The sequence below is a fragment of the Miniopterus schreibersii genome, assembly GCF_964146895.1.
Source record: "Miniopterus schreibersii genome assembly, chromosome: 10".
Classification (NCBI taxonomy): domain Eukaryota; kingdom Metazoa; phylum Chordata; class Mammalia; order Chiroptera; family Miniopteridae; genus Miniopterus; species Miniopterus schreibersii.
Window position 1 is genome coordinate 48,265,333 of NC_138110.1, and position 23,882 is coordinate 48,289,214.

At 44.1% G+C, this 23,882-nt stretch overlaps 1 protein-coding gene across 7 annotated transcripts in view; it reads left to right on the forward strand.

Annotated features, from left to right (window-relative positions):
- The window catches only part of LDLRAD4 (low density lipoprotein receptor class A domain containing 4), a 347,099-nt gene that overhangs the window by 138,188 nt on the left and 185,029 nt on the right, over nt 1–23,882 (forward strand). For all 7 annotated transcript variants that reach the window (XM_081148668.1, XM_081148666.1, XM_081148671.1 and 4 more), the window contains one exon: nt 3,662–4,119. In XM_081148668.1, the coding sequence (XP_081004794.1) occupies nt 4,080–4,119 (40 nt within the window). In that variant the 5' untranslated portion in view covers nt 3,662–4,079. The remainder of the gene's footprint in view (nt 1–3,661; nt 4,120–23,882) is intronic.

Below are 23,882 nucleotides of genomic sequence, written 5' to 3' on the forward strand. Positions count from 1 at the left end.
TATGCACTACAAAATTTTTGAATGTTACTAGATTTTGAAAAACGGTTGTTTCACTTCTCTGTGGGGTTTTGGCCTCTGTGCCTGGCGTGTCACCCTAATGTTTCCTCAATTGCATGTCTTTTTTACAGTGTGCGCTTCTATGAAACCTCTGATCTGTTGAATGCAGTTAAGTTTTCATTCCCCAGTGATTCCTAGGAGGACTGCATTTCATAAAAGTTTTTATGAACAAGTGGTAAAGCAAACATATTCCACAAGTTATTAGGTTAGGTTTTGTGGGTGTTATGTTTTTTAAAAATGTCCCTTCCTGTGGGGGTGTTTTTCCGTTTGGTGTGCTCTATTTCCTTAGTAACTGTTACTCTGTTACGGGAAGGGCTTAATGACATTTTTCAAGTGCAATATTGAATTAATTATTTCCTGGTTAGTCCTGCCCATCTCCCGAGTATAAATAGAACGTGTGTTTTTGTGTGTGCGTGTGTATGTTTAGACGATGGGACGATGGCAGTGTGCTTGCTGTAGAGGGGGCTCTTGAATGTGTGGCTCAGGATTAGTCTGTGACCTTGTGTCCTGGGTAAGTTGCCTCCTTCTTTGTGCTTTCTCTCTTTTCCCCCCTTGCTTTTCTTGATTTGAGTATTATTAGGCTTAAAGGCATTCTGGTTTAGGGAACCACCTGAGATTCAGAACTAGCATGGGGAGAACAGTGGTTGTAGGGGCAAGACACTCAGGGATTAGTGCCGACTCTCCTGCACGCTACTTTTTGTGGCTAAGTTACATAACCTCCTTGGGGTTAGAGTTTTCTCTCTGTGGTTTGAAAGAATCTAAAGCAATGACCTCTATGGGCCTTTACTGGCTAGGACGTTCTGTGGAGTGCGAGTGCAGCAGGAATCCCTGCTCTGATCACTGTCTCATCCTGACCTGGATGGGTGGTAGGAAAAGCCCTCGCTAGTTCAGAGGCTTGGAGTCAGGGCTGCGGAACAGCCTCTCAGCCCAGGAAACGCTGCTTGTCAGTCCATGGCTGTGTGTGTGTGTGTGTGTGTATGTGTGTGTGTGTGTGTGTGTGTGTTGTTTTATAGGTGTTTGCTGAGCCCTCCTATATGTACCCCGCTGAACACCCATGGCCTTTATCCATTCATTCAGTAAACATGTTTACTGAGCGCCTGCCAAGTGTCAGGCATGTCCTAGGAGCTGAGGGGAAATGGAGAGTCATCCAGACACTGTCCTTGTCTTCCCTGTGCTTAAAGTCTAGTGGGAGAGATGGGCGCTAAGCAGTCACGACCCCTGTGTGCAGCCACAGCTATGGCAAGTGCTGGGAAGCTGGGTAACCGGGCTCTGGCTGTACCCTGGAGGGTGATCTAGGAGGCGTCTCTGAGGAGGGTTGTTTGAGCTGAGATTAGAAGGTGAGCGGGAACCACGAGAGAGTGGGAGATAGGAGGGACAAGGGGATAGAAGGACAAGCGGACAAGACACTCTTCGTCTGCTTCTCTCTGCCTTTTCTACTGATTCTTGGTTGCCCAGATTGTTGGGTCATCTGACATTTTCTGACTGAGATGGCTGGGCTTCTGGCCCTGTTCGGAGTGGCTGGATCCCTCACTGACTAGCACAAAGCTCCACGTTCTGGAGACACTCCACCTCTTTCTTGTACCACGTTTCTAGGAAGTGTATCTTACCTGTGTTGTTAGCGGTTAGGAAAGAAACAGTGATAGTCCTTATAGTTTCATTTTAACTTGAAAATTGCATCTGAGGAGACTCACAGTTGTGTCCCTCCATCCTTTGTTGGGAACCTCACACATCGTGCTCTGAAAGTCCTGGCCAGGACCATGCCTGAGACCTGGAAATGAACTGTCGCCATACCTCTGTTTTAGTAGAAGTAAAGTTAAGAGTTGGCGAGTGTGATAATGACAGTAAAAGAAAAAAAAGTTTGTTGTTTCTTCTATTTCTGTCCACATCTGCCTCAGTCTTTCCCACAGCCATTTGCGATATTATATAGGATAGCTCGATCTCTTAGAGAGTGAGCCAGCGTGCCTTTCACAACGAAACAAAAAAACATGAACAGAAACGCCACAATAAAACAACAAAAACCTCACCACTCTCAGTTTGTCTCTGAGTTCAAAGAAAGAGAGCAAATAAAGTCTAGCATTTCTGTGCATTGAGAGCATCATAGAAAAGGGCAAAGAAAATGAAAGTTTTAGGCCAGGTGGCCTTTTGTTTTTATCTGGCAGTGCCATTTCCTAAAATTGATAACTATCATGCGTGTGATTAGTTAGCTTTAGACGTTGGTGCCGGACTTTGGGATGCTGATGCTGTGTGTGCTGGTCATTTTATATGGACTATTTAAATTCAGAGAAAAAAACATGCATTTTCCTACATTTTCAAGCGCTTCAAAGCCACCATTTATATAAATGATTTTTAATTAAAATAAAATTACCTATTCATTAAACTTAAGGACTCCTATAGATTAAACCTTATCTGAGATGTTACTGTAGATTCATGAAGGCAGTACAGTGGAAATTCTTAATTAAAGTGCTTCATTAATACATCAAGTCTTCCTTATAGTTAGTTTGTATTAGTGATGTTTTACTTTATTACCTTATATTTATATTTATAGCAATAAGAGGGTTTTCATAGAGAGTTCCTTTCTGTTACGTGCTGTTTTCTTAATTTTTTTTTTCTTTTAGTTTGATAGTGAAAAAGAGGAATAAGGTTACATTTCCTAAAAATTAGTTATAAATTGACTAGGCTGAAGTGATAATAATGGAAAACAGCTTCTTTTTCTCCAATACTGGAGATTCATATTTAGGATTCTGTTTTAAAAGTCTGGTCCTTTGGGGCTTCTAACATTCTTGTTGTTAATGTTGCTTCTTGTGTAATATAACAACATTGGAATATTGGAAAGTATTTTCTAAAATGTTATTTTAATGTGATATATATATGGAATAGTTTGTAGATTAAATTTGTGTTTCCTTCCCACTCTTTTAAAAAAATTAATATGAGCCTGGCCGGGCGTGGCTCAGCGGTTGAGCATCGACCTAGGATCCAGGAGATCGAGGTTCGATTCCCGGTCAGGGCACATGCCTGGGTTGTCAGTTCGATCCCCAGCAGGGGGCCTGCAGGAGGCAGCCGATCAATGACTTTCTTGTCATTGACGTTTCTCTCTCTCCCTGTCCCTTCTTCTCTCTGAAATCACTAAAGATATATTTTTTAAAAAAGAAAAAGGTTAAAAAAATTAATATGAGCCTTTGTTTCCCTGCTTAAGAGTCATTTTTAAAATTTCTCAGCCCTAGTCCTTCCTAGAGTGCCGAGGGCAGTGGATATGAACCTCAGAGCCCACTTTAAGACCTCGGGATGAGCCTGGGGAATGGGCTTCTTCAGGGTGCCTGTGAACTATGAGTACCTGGGAAGGACGCTGTGAGATCGCATGGCCTTTGTCGCCGTTCTCGGAGCTGGAGCGGCGAGCCCCGTTTTTGTCTGGCCCTCCCGCCCTTCACAGGCGCTCGGAAAGGTGCGGCAGCTGCCTCTTCCCCGCAGCTCTCCCGGTGCCTGCAGTGTGGTCGTGAGCACGGCTCCGGGGGGCTTTTAATATTTTATTTTTTGGTCTCTGTGGGTCTACTAAGTTTAATGTTCCTGCAGAGCATCAGGAAAATGATCTCTTTCTTTTTAATTTCAGCTAGGGGAGAGGCGAAGCAGAGAGCCGCAGGCCAGGCCTTTCCGCACTCCACCGGAGCGGGGCAGAGCGTGGAGGATGCTGGCTGCCCCGCCGCCGACGCCCTCGCCCTGAGGTGGGAGCGCAGGTCTCAGCGGGACAGCCTCCGCCATCCCGGGCCCACCATGGCCTCCACTCTCTGGCTGGACGGCTGACCTGACTGTGTGCCCCAAGTGTGCCGCCGCTGGACTGGGTGCTGTCCCGGGCACCACCTGCCCTCTGGGAGCAGGGCAGGTGGGCATCGGATGCTACCAAAAGCTGGACGGGGCAAAGCAATGGACTCCGACAAGCTAAGATGGAAGTGACCTGAGGCCTCGCCCAGGCGGTTTCCTCTTGACAGGCCAGCTTAAGAGTCGGAGCACAGGCTTGTCTGGGGAGCAGTATGCCGGAAGCTGGTTTTCAGGCCACAAATGCTTTCACAGGTGAGACTTCTCCACATTTAAATGAAAACTTTATTTCAACTTAGTTGATAAGTACTGAAATACCCAAAAACTGTATAAAATGAATGCGCATTTGCATTGATGACCTAAAGGCCATGCAGAGTCAAGGGGCTCAGGCTGCCGTGGTGACTGATTTTGACAAAATAATAGCATGCTTTCCTTCTCCCTAAATAGGAATTTAGAAAAAGCAGTTGACATTTTACGATCCCGCTTTTGTTGAGTAACAGAGTACACACAATATCTTGCAATTCGCTGTTCTCTCAAGGAAATCTGTTGCTTGCAGAGCAGTGTATAAGGATGTTTTTCTTTATAGAACTGGGAAGGCTCTTGAAGTTATTGCTGATGAGTAACCTCTGCCTCCCCATCTTCAGTTCTGTTCCTCAGATTTATTCGTGTGCAAATGGTGGTGGGGTGGCAACTCTGCCGAACTAACCTTGCAGTGAGGATGCTTCTCCCATGAATGAGCTCAGGGCGAAGCCTGGCATCACTGCTTGACATTGATTTACCCCCTGCCGGTTTGAACATTTTGCAGGGAACGTCTTAGTCTGGCTGGTGCCCCAGAGCCATGGCCCGAGACACAGGGGCTTTTGAATTTGGGTCCTGGTTGATTCTGTGTCTGATTTGCTTAATACCCCAGGAAGCCACTTATTATTCTGTGTCTCTGGCTCCTTGTTTATAAAATGGGGGCTGTGAAGTTGAAGAACCTCATGGAATTCAGGGAAAACATTTTTCTATAAGAGGTTTGTTTTTTTGTTATTTTTTTAAAGGGAAGATGGTAGAATAATCACAAGAAGTGACCATATTCTCTGGTCCTGTGAATTCTAAAAGTTTGTAGCTTTCCACATGCTGTGGAGAGGGCTGGCCAGGTTGTTAAGGTGCCTGGACAGAGGTGGTGGCATAGGCTTGGGAGCCACGCGGACTTGGATTGGACTCTGCCTTCTCTGCTGACTAGAGCGCGGCACCTGGATAGTCATTGAGCTCCTTTCTAGTTCCTGCTGCTCCTTTGTAAATCAAGACGGTCATGTGCAGCTCTCACGATGCTGCTCTGTAGGGAAAATGAGACACCATATGTGAGATGCAGGACACACATCTTGATCCTTTGCAGACCTCGGCTGTTTCCTGATGTGGAGTCACAGCATGGAACCAGGTTGCCTGGTTCTGTCTTTGGTGCTCCTTGTGCTCAGACCTTTGAGCAGACTCCTTAGATCTCTAAGCATCTGCATCTGTAACACAGGGCCTCTGTCCTGGAGACTAGGGCAGGTCCTCCTAGAGTGGTGATGGCCCATTGAAACACGAGTGAAACAGCTATTTAAATGTAGATTCAAAAGAGCACACAAAATTGAGCTGTCTAGACCTATCTTCAGACTTCCAGCCTGGCTGGCTCAAAGCCGTGCCCTTTTCTCTCCCCTTAACGGGTACACTTCCGTTGTCTCAGTCACAAGAGCTGTTCCTTCATGGAATGTCACCTCCCCCTCTGGGCAGAGGGTGACACGCAGGGCCGTGACACGAAACAGCTCCTTGAAGTGGCCAGGTACACCGCCCTCGAACTCTTCTTTCCCATTTTCCAGGAGATAGCTGGGAGGAGGGGGATCTGGGAGGTGCATGGAAAGAAGCTCCTAGAAGCAGTTCTGAGAGGAAGAGGGAGTGAGAAAAGATAAGGAGAGGGTGGGACAGAACGAACCTGCAGAAGAGTAGCACCAGGTTCAGAATGTAGACTAGCCCAGAGGTGGGTTTCTGGGTACAGTCTCTTCACCCTTCTGAGCCTGGCGCTGTTCTGTCGTGGCTCATACTTAGGCATCGTGTCCAGTCCTCACCAACCGATGGGGTGCTCTGCAGCTCCTCTGCCCCGAGGGAAAGGACTCCTCCACCCCATCAGGATCCCACGCTGGCCTGAGTCTGGGGCCCTGGGGCAGTAGCCTCTGAGTAATGGAAACCCCTGGGTTCTGCCTGGAGAATTCTCAGTAGTTAGGACAGTGCCTGGCACATTAATTCAGGCCCACACGAACGGCAGCTGTTATTGTGACTCTTACTGCCCGGGTGTGGGCTATGCCCAGGGCGCCACGTCACCTCCCTACACACTCATATGTAGGAGAAGCACCCTTGCTGCAAGGTTAGTTCAGCCACCCTCTTGCAGCTATTCCCCGCTCATACTTTCTCTTCCTTTAACTCAAGAACTCTGTTTTATCAAGAACCCTGTTACCTTACAAATTTGGCCTCCTCAGTTACATCAGACTCCCTGAATAATAGTCATAATACTACTGGTAGTAAAATAACAAACCATGGTTAATATTTTAGAGAACTTACTGCACGCTTCACCTGTGTGACCTCTGTCAGCCTTTTCAACAACTCTGATGCCAGGTTAGTGTGCTGGTGTCGCTGGTGTGGGGGCCGCACTCAGAGCAGCCAGGACTTAGAGCAAGCTGGTAGCCTTTCCAAATCTTCTAGCGCCTGGGCCTCCCCCTCAGAGAGAGGGATTGAATTGGTCTTTATCACCTCACCCTGCTAAATCAGGACCTGCATCCTAACAAGATCCCCAGGTGCTCAGTGCACATGAAAGTCTGGGAAGCACTGAGAGTCGGCACTGTACCGAGAGTGTGTTTAGAGGTGACAGATGGGCTGGGAGAGTCAGTTCGTGAGAAAAGGAACAGACTTGTCCCATTCCTGCAAGAGGGATGATTGAATGAACTGATCTGCCCATTCTTAAAGAAACTGTCAAGTGTTGAATGTTAGTGATCAGAGCTGGACACAGTACCTATAATACCTGTGGGACAGGTATTAGCTTCCCGATATCTCTAGGAAATAACCAGTGGTAAAATAAAGGAGTTGTAAGTATCCGGCCTTCTCTGGAGGTGGGTCCCAGTGGACTTGGCTCATCATTTTTATTTTTTGCCTGCTCTTCTCATTTTTCTTTGCCCACATAGTTGGTAAAAGTTACTTATTGTGTAGGATAAAAGAGCTGGCCCTGTGTCCCTGCCCAAGCAGCTAGCTAAAACTGTTGTCTTAGATGAAGCTGAGTAGGAGGCCGGTGCCCACCCCCTTAGGTTTGCTTTTCATGTGTTTTTTGAGTATAGTCTTTTCTTACCCCAGGGCAACTAAAGATGCTAATGTCTTCATTTTTGGAATTGAAGATAGACTGATTTTGCTGATTCTTTTTTTTAAAATATATCTTTATTGATTTCAGAGAGAGGAAAGGAGAGGGAGAGAGAGAGATAGAAACATCAATGATGAGAGAGTCATTGATCGAGCCCACAACCCAGGCATGTGCTCTGACCGGGAATCGAACCTCAATCGCCTGGACCCTAGGTCGACGCTCAACCGCTGAGCCATGCCCTGCCGGGCTGATTTTGTTGATTCTTTAGGCTAGTGGAAAGGAGCCTTGCTTTAGATATTTTAAGTGGTGAATGGTTAAGGCATTTTTCCTCAGCTTTAAATCTTGTTCTAGGGCAAGACAAAAGCTACTATACAGTTAACCATACCTCCACTTTAAAAAATATGTCTATTTATATTTTATGTTTTAGTTCTCATAGTGGGGGGTGTACAAGATTCCTATTTAATAAAGACTGAGGGGCTGCAGCCTGGCTGGGAAGGGAGCCTGGGAGACTGTGGGAAGCTGTGTTTGCCTGGCAAGCGCATTGCTTGTTTGCAGTACATGCAGTTACTGTGCCTGGTGGTGGGAGCTTGGAAGGCCCCACTCTCCAAGGCCCCACTGACCCACCTGTGTGGTTAGAAGTCTCCTCTTAAGTCTTGCTTCCTGTGTGAATGTAGGTAAACCCACATGGATACGTATTGCAAATTCAACTTCCCAATTATGATTTTCTTAGGCTAATTGTTGCATAAAGAAGTTTCACATTATTTTAAATTTTTTTCAGCACATGTAATTTAAAAATGATTTTAATCATTTGGATACTATTTTGTAACAAAAAACTTATTTTTTTCCCTTTTATAAGTAATACCTCCTCATTGTAAGAAAATTTGAAAAGCACACAGAAATCTAACAAGGAAAAACAATTACCCATACATAGTATTGCCATATGAAGCTTTCCACTATTAACATTTTGGCCTGCGTCCTTTCAATATTTTTTCTATGCAAATTTTTTCTTACAGAACTGTGTTCATAATATATATTCAATTTTATAACCTGATCATTCTCTTTTTAACATTACATGATGAGCATTTTCTTTTAAATATGATTTAAAATTGCTTTATATTATTATTTTATGTATGTGTACTTGAATTTTAAAATTGTGCTTTTATTGTTAGATATTGGAGTTTTTGACAGCTCTTCTTATAAATAATGCTTTGATGAACGCCTTCGTGTAAAAAGCTCTTCTGTATATTGGGTTATTTCCTTTGGATGAACTACTAGAAACAGAATTATTAAGTCCAAAGATGTGAACTTTATTGAGGTTTAGGGTTGAATTTCCAAGGGATTGGTTGGTCCTCGCTTCTGAGACTGTGCTGAGCTCAGTTTCTGCCAGTTGCCTGTTGACCATTGCTGGGGCCCGTCCCTGCCATTCAGCTGTGACACGGAGCTGCCCTGCCCGCCCTGCGGGGTGTCGTGAGATTAATTCATGCTTGTGGAGCTTTTCACGGCACACTGCTTGCTGGAAAGGCTACCTGAGCGCCACAGTTATGATGACAGTGCTAATATTTCATCTGGGCAACGGAAAACGCAAGCATCCGAAGTTTACTGTTTTTCTTCTTTCAGGCAGTCTTTCTGCGTGGCCGAGGCAATGATGTAGATAGATAGGCTCCAGCAAGATAAGACTCTTGTAAAAACAATCCCCCAGTGCCTCTGGGTGGATAGAAATGGGCATCCTTCCAGGATATGTCAACCAGCCCTCCACCGAAGCATCCTAATAGTGAGGGAGATTTTGTCCAAGGTTTTACTGTTCCCTCGGTGACACGGAATGCACCCTGCCTGGGTTGTCACCCTGCACATCCTAGAGAAGATGCTGACTTGAGATCCTGCCTCCTCCCCACCCCCAGTGCCCCCCATAGATACTGTAAAGGTTTTGCATATTTTCTTAGATTCTCTGAATCATTTCATTCAATGTTAGAAAAAAACCATTTAACCTTGGATAACTAGGTAAATGAACTAAATTCCAGTAGGATTTGCAAGTCTTGTGAAAAGAAGCAGCAGATCTAGTTGTTTAAGAAATTAAGGTTGTTTCACTCATAGTGAAGGGTACAAGTTGATTTAATAGTTTTTAGGCGTCTGAAAGAGAGCCACTTTGCCATGGTGAGCAGGGGTACGTAGCTATTAATGATCGGGAAGGAAGGATTGCTTACATTGAGTGGTTGGGATGCCTCCTTTTCTCCCATGGAATTCTTTCTCACTAGCAGGAGCGCTGGGACCCTTCGTGGGGTGGATGCGGCCTTAACTGGAGGCGTGACTGGAGTTGCGCTGTTCCCAGGGCTCTGAAAGCCCCGAAGGATCCTAGGTCACCCCCTTCCCATCACCCAGACCTTCAGCTTATTACTCATCCCTTCAAGGTCGCACCCCCGTGCTGATCCGTGGATGACCTCAGCCCACACTTTCCAGAGTTGCCGGGAGGATGCTTGTTTTAGGAGATAGTGAAGACTGTTTCTCAATAAAAGGGGTGGGGGTGGATTTATGGCCAAATCCTGGAAGAAGAAATATAAATCGGTTTCTCTACTGCAGAACTTTACAGAGTTTAGTATGAGGCTGCAATATGTAGGCCCCAGATAGGCAGGTAGTTGGCAGCATTTCCCAAATGACAAGACCTCGAAGGCTTTTTAGGAAGAAAACCCTGGAGGGACAGCTCCCCATCGCATGTGCTGCTAGTCTGTGACGTTGCTTCCTTCTGTCTGCAGTTCAGGTGCCCCTGTCCTGAACTGTCCCCCAACAGGGCTGCTTTTACTGAGCTCGTTCATGGAGCTCTTGCCAGACATGTGGAAAGCGCTACAGCTGGAAAGAATGTAGCGAGGCAGTCTGTCTTCCTGCCTTCATTGTCTCCCCTCTCTAGTTCTGCTAGTATTCTTTAAAATGAAGCTTTAATTATACCTTCTCTTGCCCTAAAGCTTTCTGTGGCTTCTTGCTTCCTAAAAAAAAGTCCAGACTCCTCATCCCGGAGTTTAAAGCAGATGCCTCTCTCTGGTGCTCACAATCTAGATGCCGTCCTGAGTCCCTCTGTTGCCTGGTGCAGAGCAGATGCATCAGGAGCTGCCGTGGAGCTGGGAGCATGGTCCAGGGAGGCCGAGGACTTCTGCACAGCCCGCGGCCGGCCTGCTCATGGATGTCTCCATCCCGTGGCTTCCTCTCTCATTCGTTCATATTCCATCAATATGGTTTCTGCCTCCACATTCCCTCACTGTACCTGCCTGGTCTCAGAGACAGCCCTTCGGTAGTGGTTTCTTCTCCAGAGGCCTTGCGGGCAGTGACCCTGTGTGGCCATCAAGGTCATGGCTGTTTGCCTCCGTGGGCCTAAGATCAGTCACAGGTCTGCATCTCCTTACTTCAAGACACCGTTCAAATATGGAAACCGAGAAAAGGGAAGCCAAGATAAACACATTTAACCTCTGGGTGGATGATATATGGTCCATTATAAAAATCTAACCAACAACAGCGAAGATGGAAACGTGGACATTTTTTACCTTTCAGCTGACTCTGGTCTTCTGGAATATTTCCAGAGCAGTGTAAGGACGTTTCCCTTTGGTTCTAGGAGCAGGATGGCAGTGCGTGTTCCTACATACCTGTAGGCCATGCCAGGCTCAGGGTTCCTTCGTATCAGAAGTAAGAGAGAAGCCAGGCTGGACTTACCATCTAAACTTTTTTTTTTTTTTTCCTCTTTTGTAATAAAATTTCAGAAAATGAAGGCCGTTTTCCTTGCCCTTTTGGCATTATGCTATCATTGATTTCAGATGTGATATTTTGCAGAGCTGACACAGGGAATAAAGATGAATTGTTTTCTGTGCCAGGTGTTTGCACACACGTGGTCTATTCTGTTCTTGCGACGGCCCTGGAAGGTGTGCACAGTCTCCCAGGTTTAGTGGGAAGGGGACAGCACAGGCCCAGAGGGGACCTGCTCGAGGCCACGTTGACTAGTGGCCACGGTGTCAGAGTTGAGACACAGGCCTGTCTGTGATGGAGCTGGATCCCTGTGTCTGCCTCTGTGCTGCCTCAGATTCCTGCAAGCATGTGGGAGAGCAGAGAAGAACAGGCTGTTTCCTTCAGGATCCAGTGCGGGGCGAGGGACATACAGAGAGAGGCCACCAGCTTCCCCTCCCTGGCATTGCTGCCCTGCTAGAAAGAGCTGGGAGCTGTGTTGTGAGTGTCCTGGAGGCCTTGATGTGGAGGCAGGACTCAGACACAGCTTGTCCAGGGTGAGGCTTCTCCAGCCAGGCCCAGGCCTCTGCTGTACCTGCCTTTAGTTGTTGTTTTTTTTCATGTGTCTGTGGCACATACACAGAGGGTGTGTGTGTGTGTGTGACAGGGATACAAATTACAACCTAAACCTGGCCATGGAGCTGCGTGGGAATACTGCTGACACTATTTTGGTAGTTGAGGTGCTGGGACCTCTAAGCCATAGAGGGAGAGGGGATTATGGATGGATTTGGCTGTTAATTCTGTCTCTGCCCTGCCCTTCTATGGGCTTGTGATGTGTAGAGACATAGAGCAGAATCTGATGTACAGTCTACTGTTTCTTTATCCAGTTTTGAACAACTGTACCTGTTTTTTTGTTTGTTTGTTTTGTGGTGGGGGAGCAGTTATTTGGTCAAGACTGTTTTCTAATGTTAAGTACGAATATGTTGGCCTAAGATATTTGGCTAACCCCAGGAAAACCAGCACTGGGAAAATTCATCCTGTCACTGTTTGTTCTCTCCCTGGTGGTCCCCCAGGGGTGTCCTGCTGGAGCCCTCTGTCTGCCTTGGGATTGCGTCTGCTCCCTCTCCCTCCCTTTCCTGTCTCTTTCCGGTCCTGTTGTCTGTTCCCTCAAGAAGCTGTTCCCTTGGAAAGTGACCCAAGTGGAAAGGTGGACCCACACCCACAGGCACCTTCACAAACGTTTTGTTTCTCTGAAACCACCCTCCTCTGTAAGATGAGAAATGCCCGCGTGCCCACTTTCCCAGGTGTTGATACAGAGCCATATTTTAAAAAGCGTATGGAAAGTGCTGTGTAACTTTCAAAACGTTACACAAGAGTTAACAAATCTAATAATGATGTTTAGATAACCGAGAGCCCTTTTCACCTCTCAAAAATGTACCAGTTTGGACGGCCAGTTGTGTATGTGATCACTGTACTTACGGCTGATGTCCCGACGAAAGGAGCGACTCTTTTCTGGCTCTGAATAGTGACAGGAAGCCCTCCATGGATGGCCTTCACTCTGCACCGTCTCCAACAGCTGTGAGAAAAAAGACGGCTTCCTTCACAACAGAGGTTTTCTCGTCAGTGAAACATTTGTAATTGGAAGATAAACTCCGCAGCAGTATGGCATGGTAGAAGGGGCGCTCACCTCCTGACTGGGCCAGCCCTGGCTCCCCCCTGACTAGCTGCGTGGCCGTGGGAGTGGATGCCCACCTCTGCCCCTCAGGTGGACACCACCTCCCGCGTGGGTTTGTCGTGAGGGTTTAGTGAGGTCTGTCAGAGTTCTCAGCAAACGGCCTTGCGCCAACTCATCCCCATACAAGTAAAGGTTGATTGCAATTAAAGGTTGTTGTTTTTTAAATTTAAGATTTATAAACAAAATCACCCACTAAATAAGTGGTGTTTTCATTGTTGACCGAACTGATGAATTGGGTGTCTGGTCATGAGTTCAGGGGAGGGATAGCTGAAGCACACGCTTCAGATGTTTTTATTGATGAATGATAGAAACTCATTAGACTTTGCCCATTGATAAACGATTGGATAAAGAAGATGTGGTGTATGTATGCAATGGAATATTACTCAGCCGTGAAAAGAGTGTAACATTCCCATTTGTGACAGCGTGGATGGACCTAGAGGGTATGATGCTAAGTGAAATAAGCCAGACAGAGAAGGACAAGTGCCATATGATTTCACTCATATGTGGAATCTGAAGAACAAAGTAAATGAATGAACAAAACAGAAACAGACTCATAGATACAGAGAAAAAACTATTATTACCAGAAAGGAGTGGGGCTGAGGGGCTGGGTGGAAAAGGCAAAGGGATTAAGAAATACAAATTGGTAGTAATAGTCACAGGGATATAAAATATAAAGTACAGCATAGGGAATATAATCAATAATACTGTTATAACTATGTTTGGTGCCAGGTAGGTACTAGAATTATTGGAGGGATCACTTCGTAAATTATATGAATGTCTAACCACTATGCTATACTCCTGAGACCAATATAACATAATATTGAATGTCAACTGTAATTGGGGGAAAAAGACTGGGAAAGGGAAAGAATAAATTTTTGCTTTTGAAAACCAAAAATGAAACTCATGAGACTTTGGTTTTGGGTTTTTAAATCAGTAGAGGTCTTGACCCCCAGTTACACCACAGGTGAATACCTTGTCTTGTGGGCTTCATTGAAGCACCCTTAGTAGTGTTGTTTGTTTGTTTGTTGTCCCTCTGTTGCTAACCATTTACTCTTTGCTAGGGTTGGAGGAGCAGTGAAGATGAATTTGGGGTCTCTCCTAGACGTAGTGTCCTGTTTTATTCGGAGAGATAACTACCACGTGTGGACAGAATAGCTACGACCCGAAGCAGAAAGTTCTGAGTGCTAAGGATGCGCTGGTGAAGCTCTCGAGGGGTTCCTGGAGGCAGGCTCATGGGGCGGCTTAGGAAGACTGAGCTGAGCTTGGAGCCCAGAAAGGTTCCAGGCAGAGGAGGAGGCGGGAAATTAAGGCAGGAGCAGTCCAGGCACAAGTGGCTCCGTGACCTGGAGCTTTTGGAGGCGGGCGGTCAGTCAGCAGTGAGGGTTTGGCATTGGTTTGGATGTGAATGAAGAGCCTTTGAAGGTTTCAAGCCACAGAGTGACTTTAACAGAGCTGCTGTGGCAGCAGGGTCCCTGAAAGAGGAGAGGTGACAGGGACCAGGCAGAAGGCAGTCTGTGCTTGGTCGTAGACTATGCTCAGCTCAAGGGCATGCTTTTTCAGCCCCCTTCCCCTTCCCCCTCGATGTTCCTGGGCAAGGCTCACCGGCTTTTTCTGCCTGTTTATCTCAAAGGCACATGCTCTTCTTTTGAGCACGAAGAACTTATTCCCTATTGCTCAAAGCCAGAAGTGTGGCTGAGAGATTTATGAACACCTGTCAGCACTCGGGGAGTGGAAAGAGGGTTGTGTTGGTTAAAACAAAACAAAACAAAAAAAGAGTTAAGATATGTATATCATAAATTTAGTTTTTTTCTCCAAAGTGGAATAACCCGCAGATAATAAGTTGCATAAGTTCAGCTGATGGAATGTTATTTTCTTGCCAAAGATTTCTTTGTTTTAAAAGCCATATGTGCTTTTTATCTGATGGTGTAGTTCAGGCGGCTGTGAGATGACAGACAGCTCTGTGGGATTCGCTCAGCTTGGTGTTTCGGAGGAAGGACTAAGAATGACCAAAACCAAATTGTGATTGATATTTACATCTGTGTGTGTGTGGGGGGCAGACTTTGTGTATCTACCTTTAAAAAAATGATTCTTGAATGAAGTTATCACAATATCAGAGCCTCTCAGCAGAGGAATTGAATTCCGTGTTAAAGAATTCAGCGGCGTCACCCTGTTTCTTAACCTCTTTGTGCCTCACTCCCTCATCTATAACATGAGAATAATAATAATAGTCTGTACTTTAGAGAGTTGTTGGGAAAATACGTAAGTTTATATAGGCAAAGCACTTACTAGACATATAGTAAATGTGCAGTAAATAGTTATTGTTATCTCAGGGCTGTTGCTGTTACTGAAAACATGATTTTATGGCAACAAGCAATTGTTAGCCATAGACTCACCTCATTAACACAACTTGACCCCCAAAGGAATTTTTGCTGCTTCTGAAAACCTCAGCATGCTGTCAGGGGTCCACATGTGGCATCACATTCACCCGTGGGGTCTGAGGACATTTCCAGAAGAGCTGTTCTAAAGGATTTTGAATGATGACAGCAATATTGGAAATTGTGGTATAAACTCGTGAATATATGTTTTCTAGTTCATTTGTTAAGTAACAACAAAGCAAACCTCTGATTCTTGGATACCCTTGGTGTAAGTTGAACTTAACATTCCCACATGATTAATTGTTCCTAGTATACTCAGTGAAGATCAGTTCCCCCCTACAGTGAGAATTTTTATTATATATTTGTCATTTAAATACAGTTTTTGCTATATCTTATAATAGAGCAGAAATGTAATATAAACATACATGTTGCTAAACAGTTTAGATTCTAAATGTTTTTGTTACTTTTCCTCTTATTTTCTTGTTCGATATAAAGAACATTCCTGGGCCTAGAGAGCCAATCAGCATTGGCTCTCTGTTGAATTTTTTTAAATATATATATTTTTATTGATTTCAGAGAGAGGAAGGGGGAGGGAAAGAGATAGAAACATCAATGATGATTGACTGGCCGCCTCCTGCACGCTCCCACTGGGGATCAAGACTGCAACCTGGGCATGTGCCCTGACTGGGAATTGAACCAAGATCTCCTAGATCATAGGTTGATGCTCCACGCCGGCTGGGCTGTACTGACTTTTATTGAATTTTATGCCATGTCCTGGTCTAGGCACTGGGAATATATAGTAAAATGACTTATGAAACTGGGAAACACTTAATAAAAACTACATAGTTTACATGGATTACAGGCTTTGGCTTCTTCAGGGCAGCATGCCCTTGTCTTATATATTTGTACAATTAATCTCTTAGTGTGAAAAAAAAGAGAGGGGAAGCATACAAGACTTGGTGATTTTATTTCTCCATATAAAAATATAAAAAAAGTGCCATAAGGGTGTTTTATGTACCTCCCTATCCTGGAAGCCTTAAGGAATTTCCATTTCCAGCAAGGGGTGAGAGTAGGGCTGCGCCCCCCAGGAAGCTGGGACTCTATTTGGTACTCGATGTGGAGCTCAGACTTGCTGGCAGCAGGCAAGTCCCTGTGCTTACGTAGCCCAGTTCTCAGGTGAGCAGAGAAGACTCTTAGATTGGGTAACAGGGAAGGAGACAGCCCAAGATGGTGAAAAGAATATTTATGATATTTATGATGGGAGCCCATGACTGAAAACAAACCAGAGTAATAACAAACCTAGTGTATTTAAATGTATTTTTATAAGTTGATCATGATTGAGAACGTGCGTATGGAAGCAGAGCTTTTTTCCCCCCTCTCATGTGGTTTCTAAAAACACTTTGGCCAGTAGGAAGCCTTACTTTTTGCTTAGGGAATGGTGAAGAAACAGACATGATTTATTTATGGGTCCGTGACTTGAGGCCTACCCTTAGCTTTATTCACGTACCATATTGATTGAACAGTTGCTCTCTATCAGGTACTGCAGTGGGGATACAGGGTCGAACAAGGCAGAGATAGCCCCTGCGTTCAAGGAAGTTACAAGTTGGCCAGGGAGACAGATAATAAAGAAATAAACATATCATGTGATTTCAGAGAGCTATCAAGTCTTGTAGAAAATAAAGGGGGAAGAAGATAAGAGAGTGATGGGGAGTAACTGTTATTGATTGGATGATCAGGGAAGGGCTCCCTAAGGAAAATTCGGGAGGGAGCGAGCATGTGGAGATGCAGGGAAAGAGAGTGCTGGGCAGAGGGCCCAGCAAATGCGGAGGGCTTGGGTTTGAACAAAGTTGGTGTTTGTGGAATAGCAGGTAGTTCCCTGGATGGTCTCGTGCCCAGGAGTCTGCTGGTAGATAGGTGGTCACTGTGTTTTTGTTTTACATTGTTTTAATTGCCATCATTCTTTCTAGAGGGAGGAAGACTCTGGGTAAGTATCTGTACATTTTAGCTAGCTCCGTTTGCTATGTATTTAGTACACTTAAATTATATCTTGTTTTGAATCACTGCTTTTAAAAATTACCCATCTCCCAAAAAGTCCACTAGAAGGGCTTATATATTCAAGGTCAGTTCTTGAATTTCAATTTCTGCATTTTCTGGCACTTTCTAAGCACATCACTCAGACATGTTGATACAAACTTGAGAGAAACAACTGCATGTGGTGGCTAAGCAAATTCTCATTGTTAGTCACTGAGAAATGTGAGAGAAACAGCAAGTCTAGCGGAAGGAAGACGCTCCACGTGATGAGCCCCTCAGGCCTGGGGAGAGCCTGCGCTTCTCCGCAGCAGAGCTCAAGGGGCATGAAAGACATGAGAGACGTGTCGCTCAGCCTTGGCACTCCCAGCTGTGCCCCTCAAATACGGGCTGCAGTCGTTTGGGGCCAGACACGTGGAGAATGGGATCTGCTCTCAGCCCTGGTTCTCTTCTTCCAGACTGGGCCCATCTAAGCCCACACCAAGGTTATTTCTTATCACACAGCTTTTCCAAATGCCCCCCTCTGGCGGGTAGCAGCACCCCGAGTTCATGCTGGAGTATGTTTCTCTTAGGTTTCTGGACTTGCTGCACAGGGGTAGTTCGTTTTTATCTGGGACAACTATGTAAGAAAATAGCGATGGGAATCAGTACCAGTGGCACTTTGCCAGATCAGTTTTTAATCTTGTCATACTTTATCTCTTCTCACTTAACATGAGAACATCTGATGCACTTTTCATGGTATTTTCGGCATTAAATACAGCATTTTAAAAAGATAGGAACCAAAAATATCCTTCGTCGTTCTTTTCCAACTCTTCTCCTGAGGCTTTCGGCTCCTGGTTCCTTTTTGCTTGTAACCACGAGTTTCCTTGTTTTTGTGGAGACGTCAGGTACAGCCTGTTGCCCTTTCTTCAAAATCAAAGCTGCCGCTCTGTTTATAGGACCCTGCTACTGTGATCGGAATTCATGCTTTGATTATTAACATCCCATTTTAAGAAACTCATTGCTTAGCAATGATAGTTGCCCAGCAGCTAAAATTTGAATGATAAGATTTGTGTCTTCAGTGACTTGAACGGCTTTTATAATCTAGATATGGTTCCAGAACATGTTTTGTGCATTGCAGGGATTTTTTTTTAAAATTAAAAATAAATTTATGAAAAACTTTAACGTCTCTTGTTCTTTAAGTGAAAAACATTGTAATTTTTAGAATGCCAAATCTGGGTGTATTTTTGTGAGCAAGAGTCATAAAAATTCTCATTTATATAAGTATTCCTAACACTTTCCAGACATTTTATAGCTCCTAGGTCAGTGCTATTTATAGACAGCACTTACTAAACATATATGAGTAAATGAAACACCAAATATTTGTTACGATTGGGGGCTCTCTCATAATAGGAATTCCTAATCAATGATTCCCAAAGAATGTTGATGAATGAATGTCAACCAGACAGGAATTCTCTAATGGTTGTTTCTCAAGGCTTTTGTCAAGAACTTGGGTGAAGATAAAAAATATGCTTATTAAATTTGCAGATAATAAGAAACTAGAAGGAATCGCTCAGTCATTGGCTGACAAATCAACATTTAGAAAGAGAGCAATATCAAAATAAGATGAGCCAGTCCCAGAATAATGAGTGGTTAAATAATAATGGTACATTATTATGATGAAATACTGTGCAACCTGCCCTGGCCGGTGTTGCTCAGTTGGTTGAGTGTCATCCCATGTCCAATGCACCGAGAGTAGTTTTTGTTATTTTAAATTTCTGTTTAGATTTTTAAAAAGTACTTATACAAATTCAGGAACTATTTTAATACCCATTTCAGTTGTCTGTGATATTTCAGAAACACATGCAAAGAGCAGGAATTACAAATCTAATATGTGGATTATATAAGTAATGAAAGAAATATATAGTCCAAGAGAAACTTACGGAAGACACTGATATAAAAGCAGATGTGACGGAGCAGCTTCTGTGAGTGCCCTCCTTTCATGAGGACAGGACTGCCGTCCCTTGAGGCAGTGGAACCCCCAGGGGACTGGCACACATCTCAACTGCGGCTTCCAAGTTTGTTTTTTGATGAACAGTTGGTAATAATGATAATGACGATAATAACAAATATAATATTATTAGGTGGCATTTTATGATATATGTACCATGGCTCAAATACTGTATTAAGCACTTCATGTATAAGCGTCTCATTTAATCTTCACAGCAACCTTAAGAAGTAGGTATTAAACCTGCTTTATACATGAAACAGCTTAGGCTTAAAGAGACAATACAACACAGCTTGTTGATGGCAAAGTTGGTATTTGTACCCAAACCCCTTTCCTTAACTAGTATATATGATTTTCTTAAAGTATCTTGTTCAGAATGTAGGCTATCAACTAACAAGTTCATTATCAACTCTTTAAACTACAGCGCTACCACAATAATTTGCTCTTAGCCACAGCCTTTTTTTCTATCTCATTTGTCAGTACCATAGTAACTGACAAATGAGATAGAAAAATGGTTATTTTGAATGAGAAAATTTTTGATGTGTGGATATCTGAGCGCTTTCACCATTTGGAGTGTCTTCATCATTTGGAGCAGTTTCACTGTGTTCTTGTTCCAGCGCACGAGGTGTTGTGTGGTAGTGCTGGGGGTGGGCTTCTTTCCTCTGAAGTAGAGGGTTCATTTCATTATAAGAGATGGTTCCTCCCTAAGTTAAGTCCTGTCCCTCCTCTCCCTCCCTCTTGCTTCGTTCCTTCCTTCCAAGTTCTTTCCTTTAGACTGAGTAAAGGTTTTGTGACCATTCTTATTATGCAACTTTTAAAACACCAATTTCACATTTATTTTCTTTCTTTTTTTAAATCCTCACCTGAGGATATTTTTTCCATTGCTCTTCAGAGAGAGTGGAAGGGAGGGAGGGAGGGAAGGAGGGGGGGGAGGGAGGGAGGGAAGGAGGGGGGGGAGGGAGGGAGGGAGGGAGAGAAACATCGATGTGACAGAGACACATTGATTGGTTGCTTCCTGCACGTGCCCTGGCCTGGGCTGGGGATCGAGCCTGCAACCCAGGTATGTGCCCTTGGCCAGAATCAAACCCTGGACCCTTCAGTCCGCAGGCTGATGCTCTAACCACCTAGCCAAACCTGCTAGGGTGCAATTTCACATTTCTTTATGGTGGCTGATAAAGTCACCATTAGTTTTGCAGCATATTTCATTCTGTGGCCTAACAGAGCCACACACCATGACAGTCACCTCTCTCAGCAGAGTGATGTTCCTGGGACTTTGGGATAAAACTGTTCTGGAATCTTAGTGACCAGTCTTCCTGACTGATGACACCTGGTGAATTTCCAACCCCCAAGTGACCTTGGGGACTTCCAGCTAGTAAGGATCATGCATCTCTGTTGGGAAAGTGGTACTGAGGCACTTTGGGCTGGCTTTTGCAAGTTGCTTGGCTTCCTAAAATTACAGCGACTTGTAAATAAGAAGCTGTTGAGCCCATATTTGTCAAGAAGTGACGTGAACAGTGCTACTTAGGCATTTTCTTTGTTACAGAGAAGCTGGAGGTTCTGGCATCATGCAGGACCAAGACAGGATGATACATTAAGGAGGACCCTTTGCCCTCTTTGGCCCGTCCCCTTCTTGGAGCACATGATGGTTTTGCTTACTAGAGAACATGCTTCCCTGTTGTGCTGAACCTGCCCGCTCCGTAATTCCCGGATGTGATTAATCATTCTGCCTGCCTCTGGAAGGGGAAACGAGTGGGGTTGGGGTGCACCCCAGGACCTGATGGCATGGAACACAGAGCCAGCCACCTAGCACACAAGAGCAGAGTCATACTTTTTAGCCACAGCATCTCAGAGCTTTGCCTTCATTAGTGCTCAGTAAATGTTTGAAGAAAGCATTTGCTGTAAACTAACATATTACTACTTTCAGATAAAATACTTAGGTTTTTTTCATAGAGACCTCCTGAAAACACAAAGTCTTCATATAAAAGGGCAGCTCTTTTAGGTACCCTCATAAGCCAACAAATAGGTATTTTTGTCAAAATTTCCTATTATAAAACTCTACCCAGTAGTCTGCATCCGGTTCTTAAGTTGATGTTTGCTCAGGGAAGCCCCCTAACTCCTTCAGAGCACTTAGTTTAGTGACATGACTTTGCTGTAGTTACTTTACTGTCTGTCTCTTGCCCATGGACACCCTCCACACTGGCCCTGTCCTACTGCGTGCTGTTCCCTGGCCTGGCACATCCTTTATGCTCAGCCTCTGCTCAGTCGTTTTTGCCTTTCAAGCATTCTCACCAGTTTTCTCTCTCTGAGAAATTCCTGTTTATCTTTGAGACTTAGGTCAGCAAATATTTCCAATGCAAACTCTTCCCTGACTGCAGGACTCTAAACATATTTCTCTATTAAAGCAAACATGGTATTTCTGTTTGAATGAATTAACTTCATTTATTCATTCATCCATCCATTCATCCAATATTGATTGCCTATTATGGGCCGGGTACTTGAGTAACTGGAAAGATGGCAGTGGAAGGACATACAGGGTCCCTGACTTTATGGGCTTCCATTTTAGCAGGGCAGGCAGACTTAGTTAATTAAGTAATTACGGTTGTCAGAAGATGACTTACTTGCCGATTTCCACCTTTAGTTGATGAGTTATTTGAGGGCATGGATTTTTGTCTTCCTTGTTTTTGTAGCCCTAGTATGTAGAATAGCAGTAGGCACTTAATAAATGCACAAGTGAACTGAACATTTAATATCCAGATTTGCACGTGATCACATGGTTGATCATTTCTCTCATCAGCCTCTCAAATTTTTATCATCTATAAACTGAGCAAATCAGAGGAAGACTTACTGATTCCTCTCCTCCTCAACTTCCTGGAAGTGCTGCTTTCTTCTTGTGTTGTATGTGATGACAAGATGCAAGCAGCAGAAACCAGCAGGAAGGGCTCCTCTAGACCTTTATCTCACACTACTAGCTCCAGGTGAAGCCCAGTACAGTGCATTGGGTTGTTGGAGCTAAGGTCACACTACTGCCCCTGGCTGCAAGTGAGGCTGGAACCCAGGGCTGTATTTGCATTTGTATGTTCTGTTGTGAAGGAGCCCTACTTCCCACAGGACCCTTAAAGTGGGGAATTTCCTAAACAAAAAGTTTCAGTATTTAGCAAGAAAAGAGAATTATAAATGTCCACTATTCATTGAAATGCAAGTGGTTGACTGTAAATTCCAGCTATTTTGCATTTAAGCTGATAGAAAATTTGGACTAAGTAAATGAATGCTTCTACAGGAGTTTGTAACTCAGTGTATTTTTATTTTATTAAAAATTTTTTTTCAATTACAGTTTACATTCAATATTATTTTGTATTAGTTTCAGGTGTACAGCACAGTGGTTAGACAATCACATACTTTACAAAGGGTTCCCCCTGATATTTCCAGTACCCAGCATCACAGTGTATTTTAAATGTGCATCAAGTTCTTTGTAAACTGAGTTTTTCTTTTTAACCCTATCTCTAGTGCGATCACTTGAGTCCTCAGATCTGTGACCTGGTACTTGTAATTTTCCAAGAATAGTATCTTTTACAGAAAATAGCATGATGAAATGTGATTTGGGAAAAGGGATAGTGTCTCCACTTGAGTACAGAAATTATATCTTTTGAAGTCAAGGATTCTAGTCAATCATTCAGTCAGTCAACAAACTCTACTAGATGTCCAGTGTTCACTGAAGTTGCTCTGTAGTAATTTACATTACTTAGTAAGTTTCTCCAAGAAATTTGTTACCATCTTTCAATGAAAGAATACAGCTGGCACATGTAATCACTGGGGAAAACAATAGTTTTAAGAGAGTGTTAGTATTTCTAGTCACATCAGTTTTCCTTGTTTGTGGTAATTAAATATATGGGTAACATTTACTCTGGTAGTAATCTGAACATACTTCCTCAAAGCGTAGATGAACTATGTGGTCAGCTACCCTCTGTTCTACAAATTTTTATTGGAGCCTACCTTGTAGACATTGGATCCAAGCACACTTGAAAAACATCTCTGCCATTTCTTGGAGCCTGTTTCATCTTTGCAGAATGGAGTTAGTGATACCTACCTGATTGGATTCAATGAGGCAGTGCTTGTACAGTACCTAGTTCAGTTCCTTACACGGTCAACATCACTATTGTCACTGTCACTTGGAGGCCAGAGGGCATGCAGGACTCAGATCCTGGAGTGCTTTTGATGCTAGGCTGTGGAACTGGGATTTTACAGAGGGAAATCATGTATCAATTTTATAATTATGTGATTAGCTGGAGAATATGAGAAAGGGCCCCATTGACACAGTTCACCATTTCTTACTTTTGTGTGTTTGTGTTTGCTGCATTAAACCAAAGGGCCTCATTATTTTCTCAGGTCAGGGACAGTGAACCAGGAGACTGGCTTTCAGAATCCCACCTATACTGTCTTCAGCCTGCAGTTTTGGGAGCTCAGAGCAGGAGGGAGCCCACACAGCCCTCAGTCCTTTGGTAGTGTAGCCCTTGTGAGGGTGGCTTCGTTATTTGCCACAAAGTAAACTCTTTGAACACCAGGCTCATCTCTATGCAAAAAGTACAAAATTTCTTTGTGAAATCTATGTAAATAGTTCTTTGAGGGATCACCCTTGCTTCTGTTTTCACTCATGACCATGGCGAATTGAAATTCACCTGTAGCTCAAACTTGAGATGAGATTTTGGGGATGTTGTTTGCATGGAGTCCCAGAGATGCTGGTTTACTCCTCAGCTAAGAGATTATTCACATTTCTAAGACACACACAGTCTCTATGGTCTGAAAAAAATCTGTCATTTGCATTTGTTCAGGAAG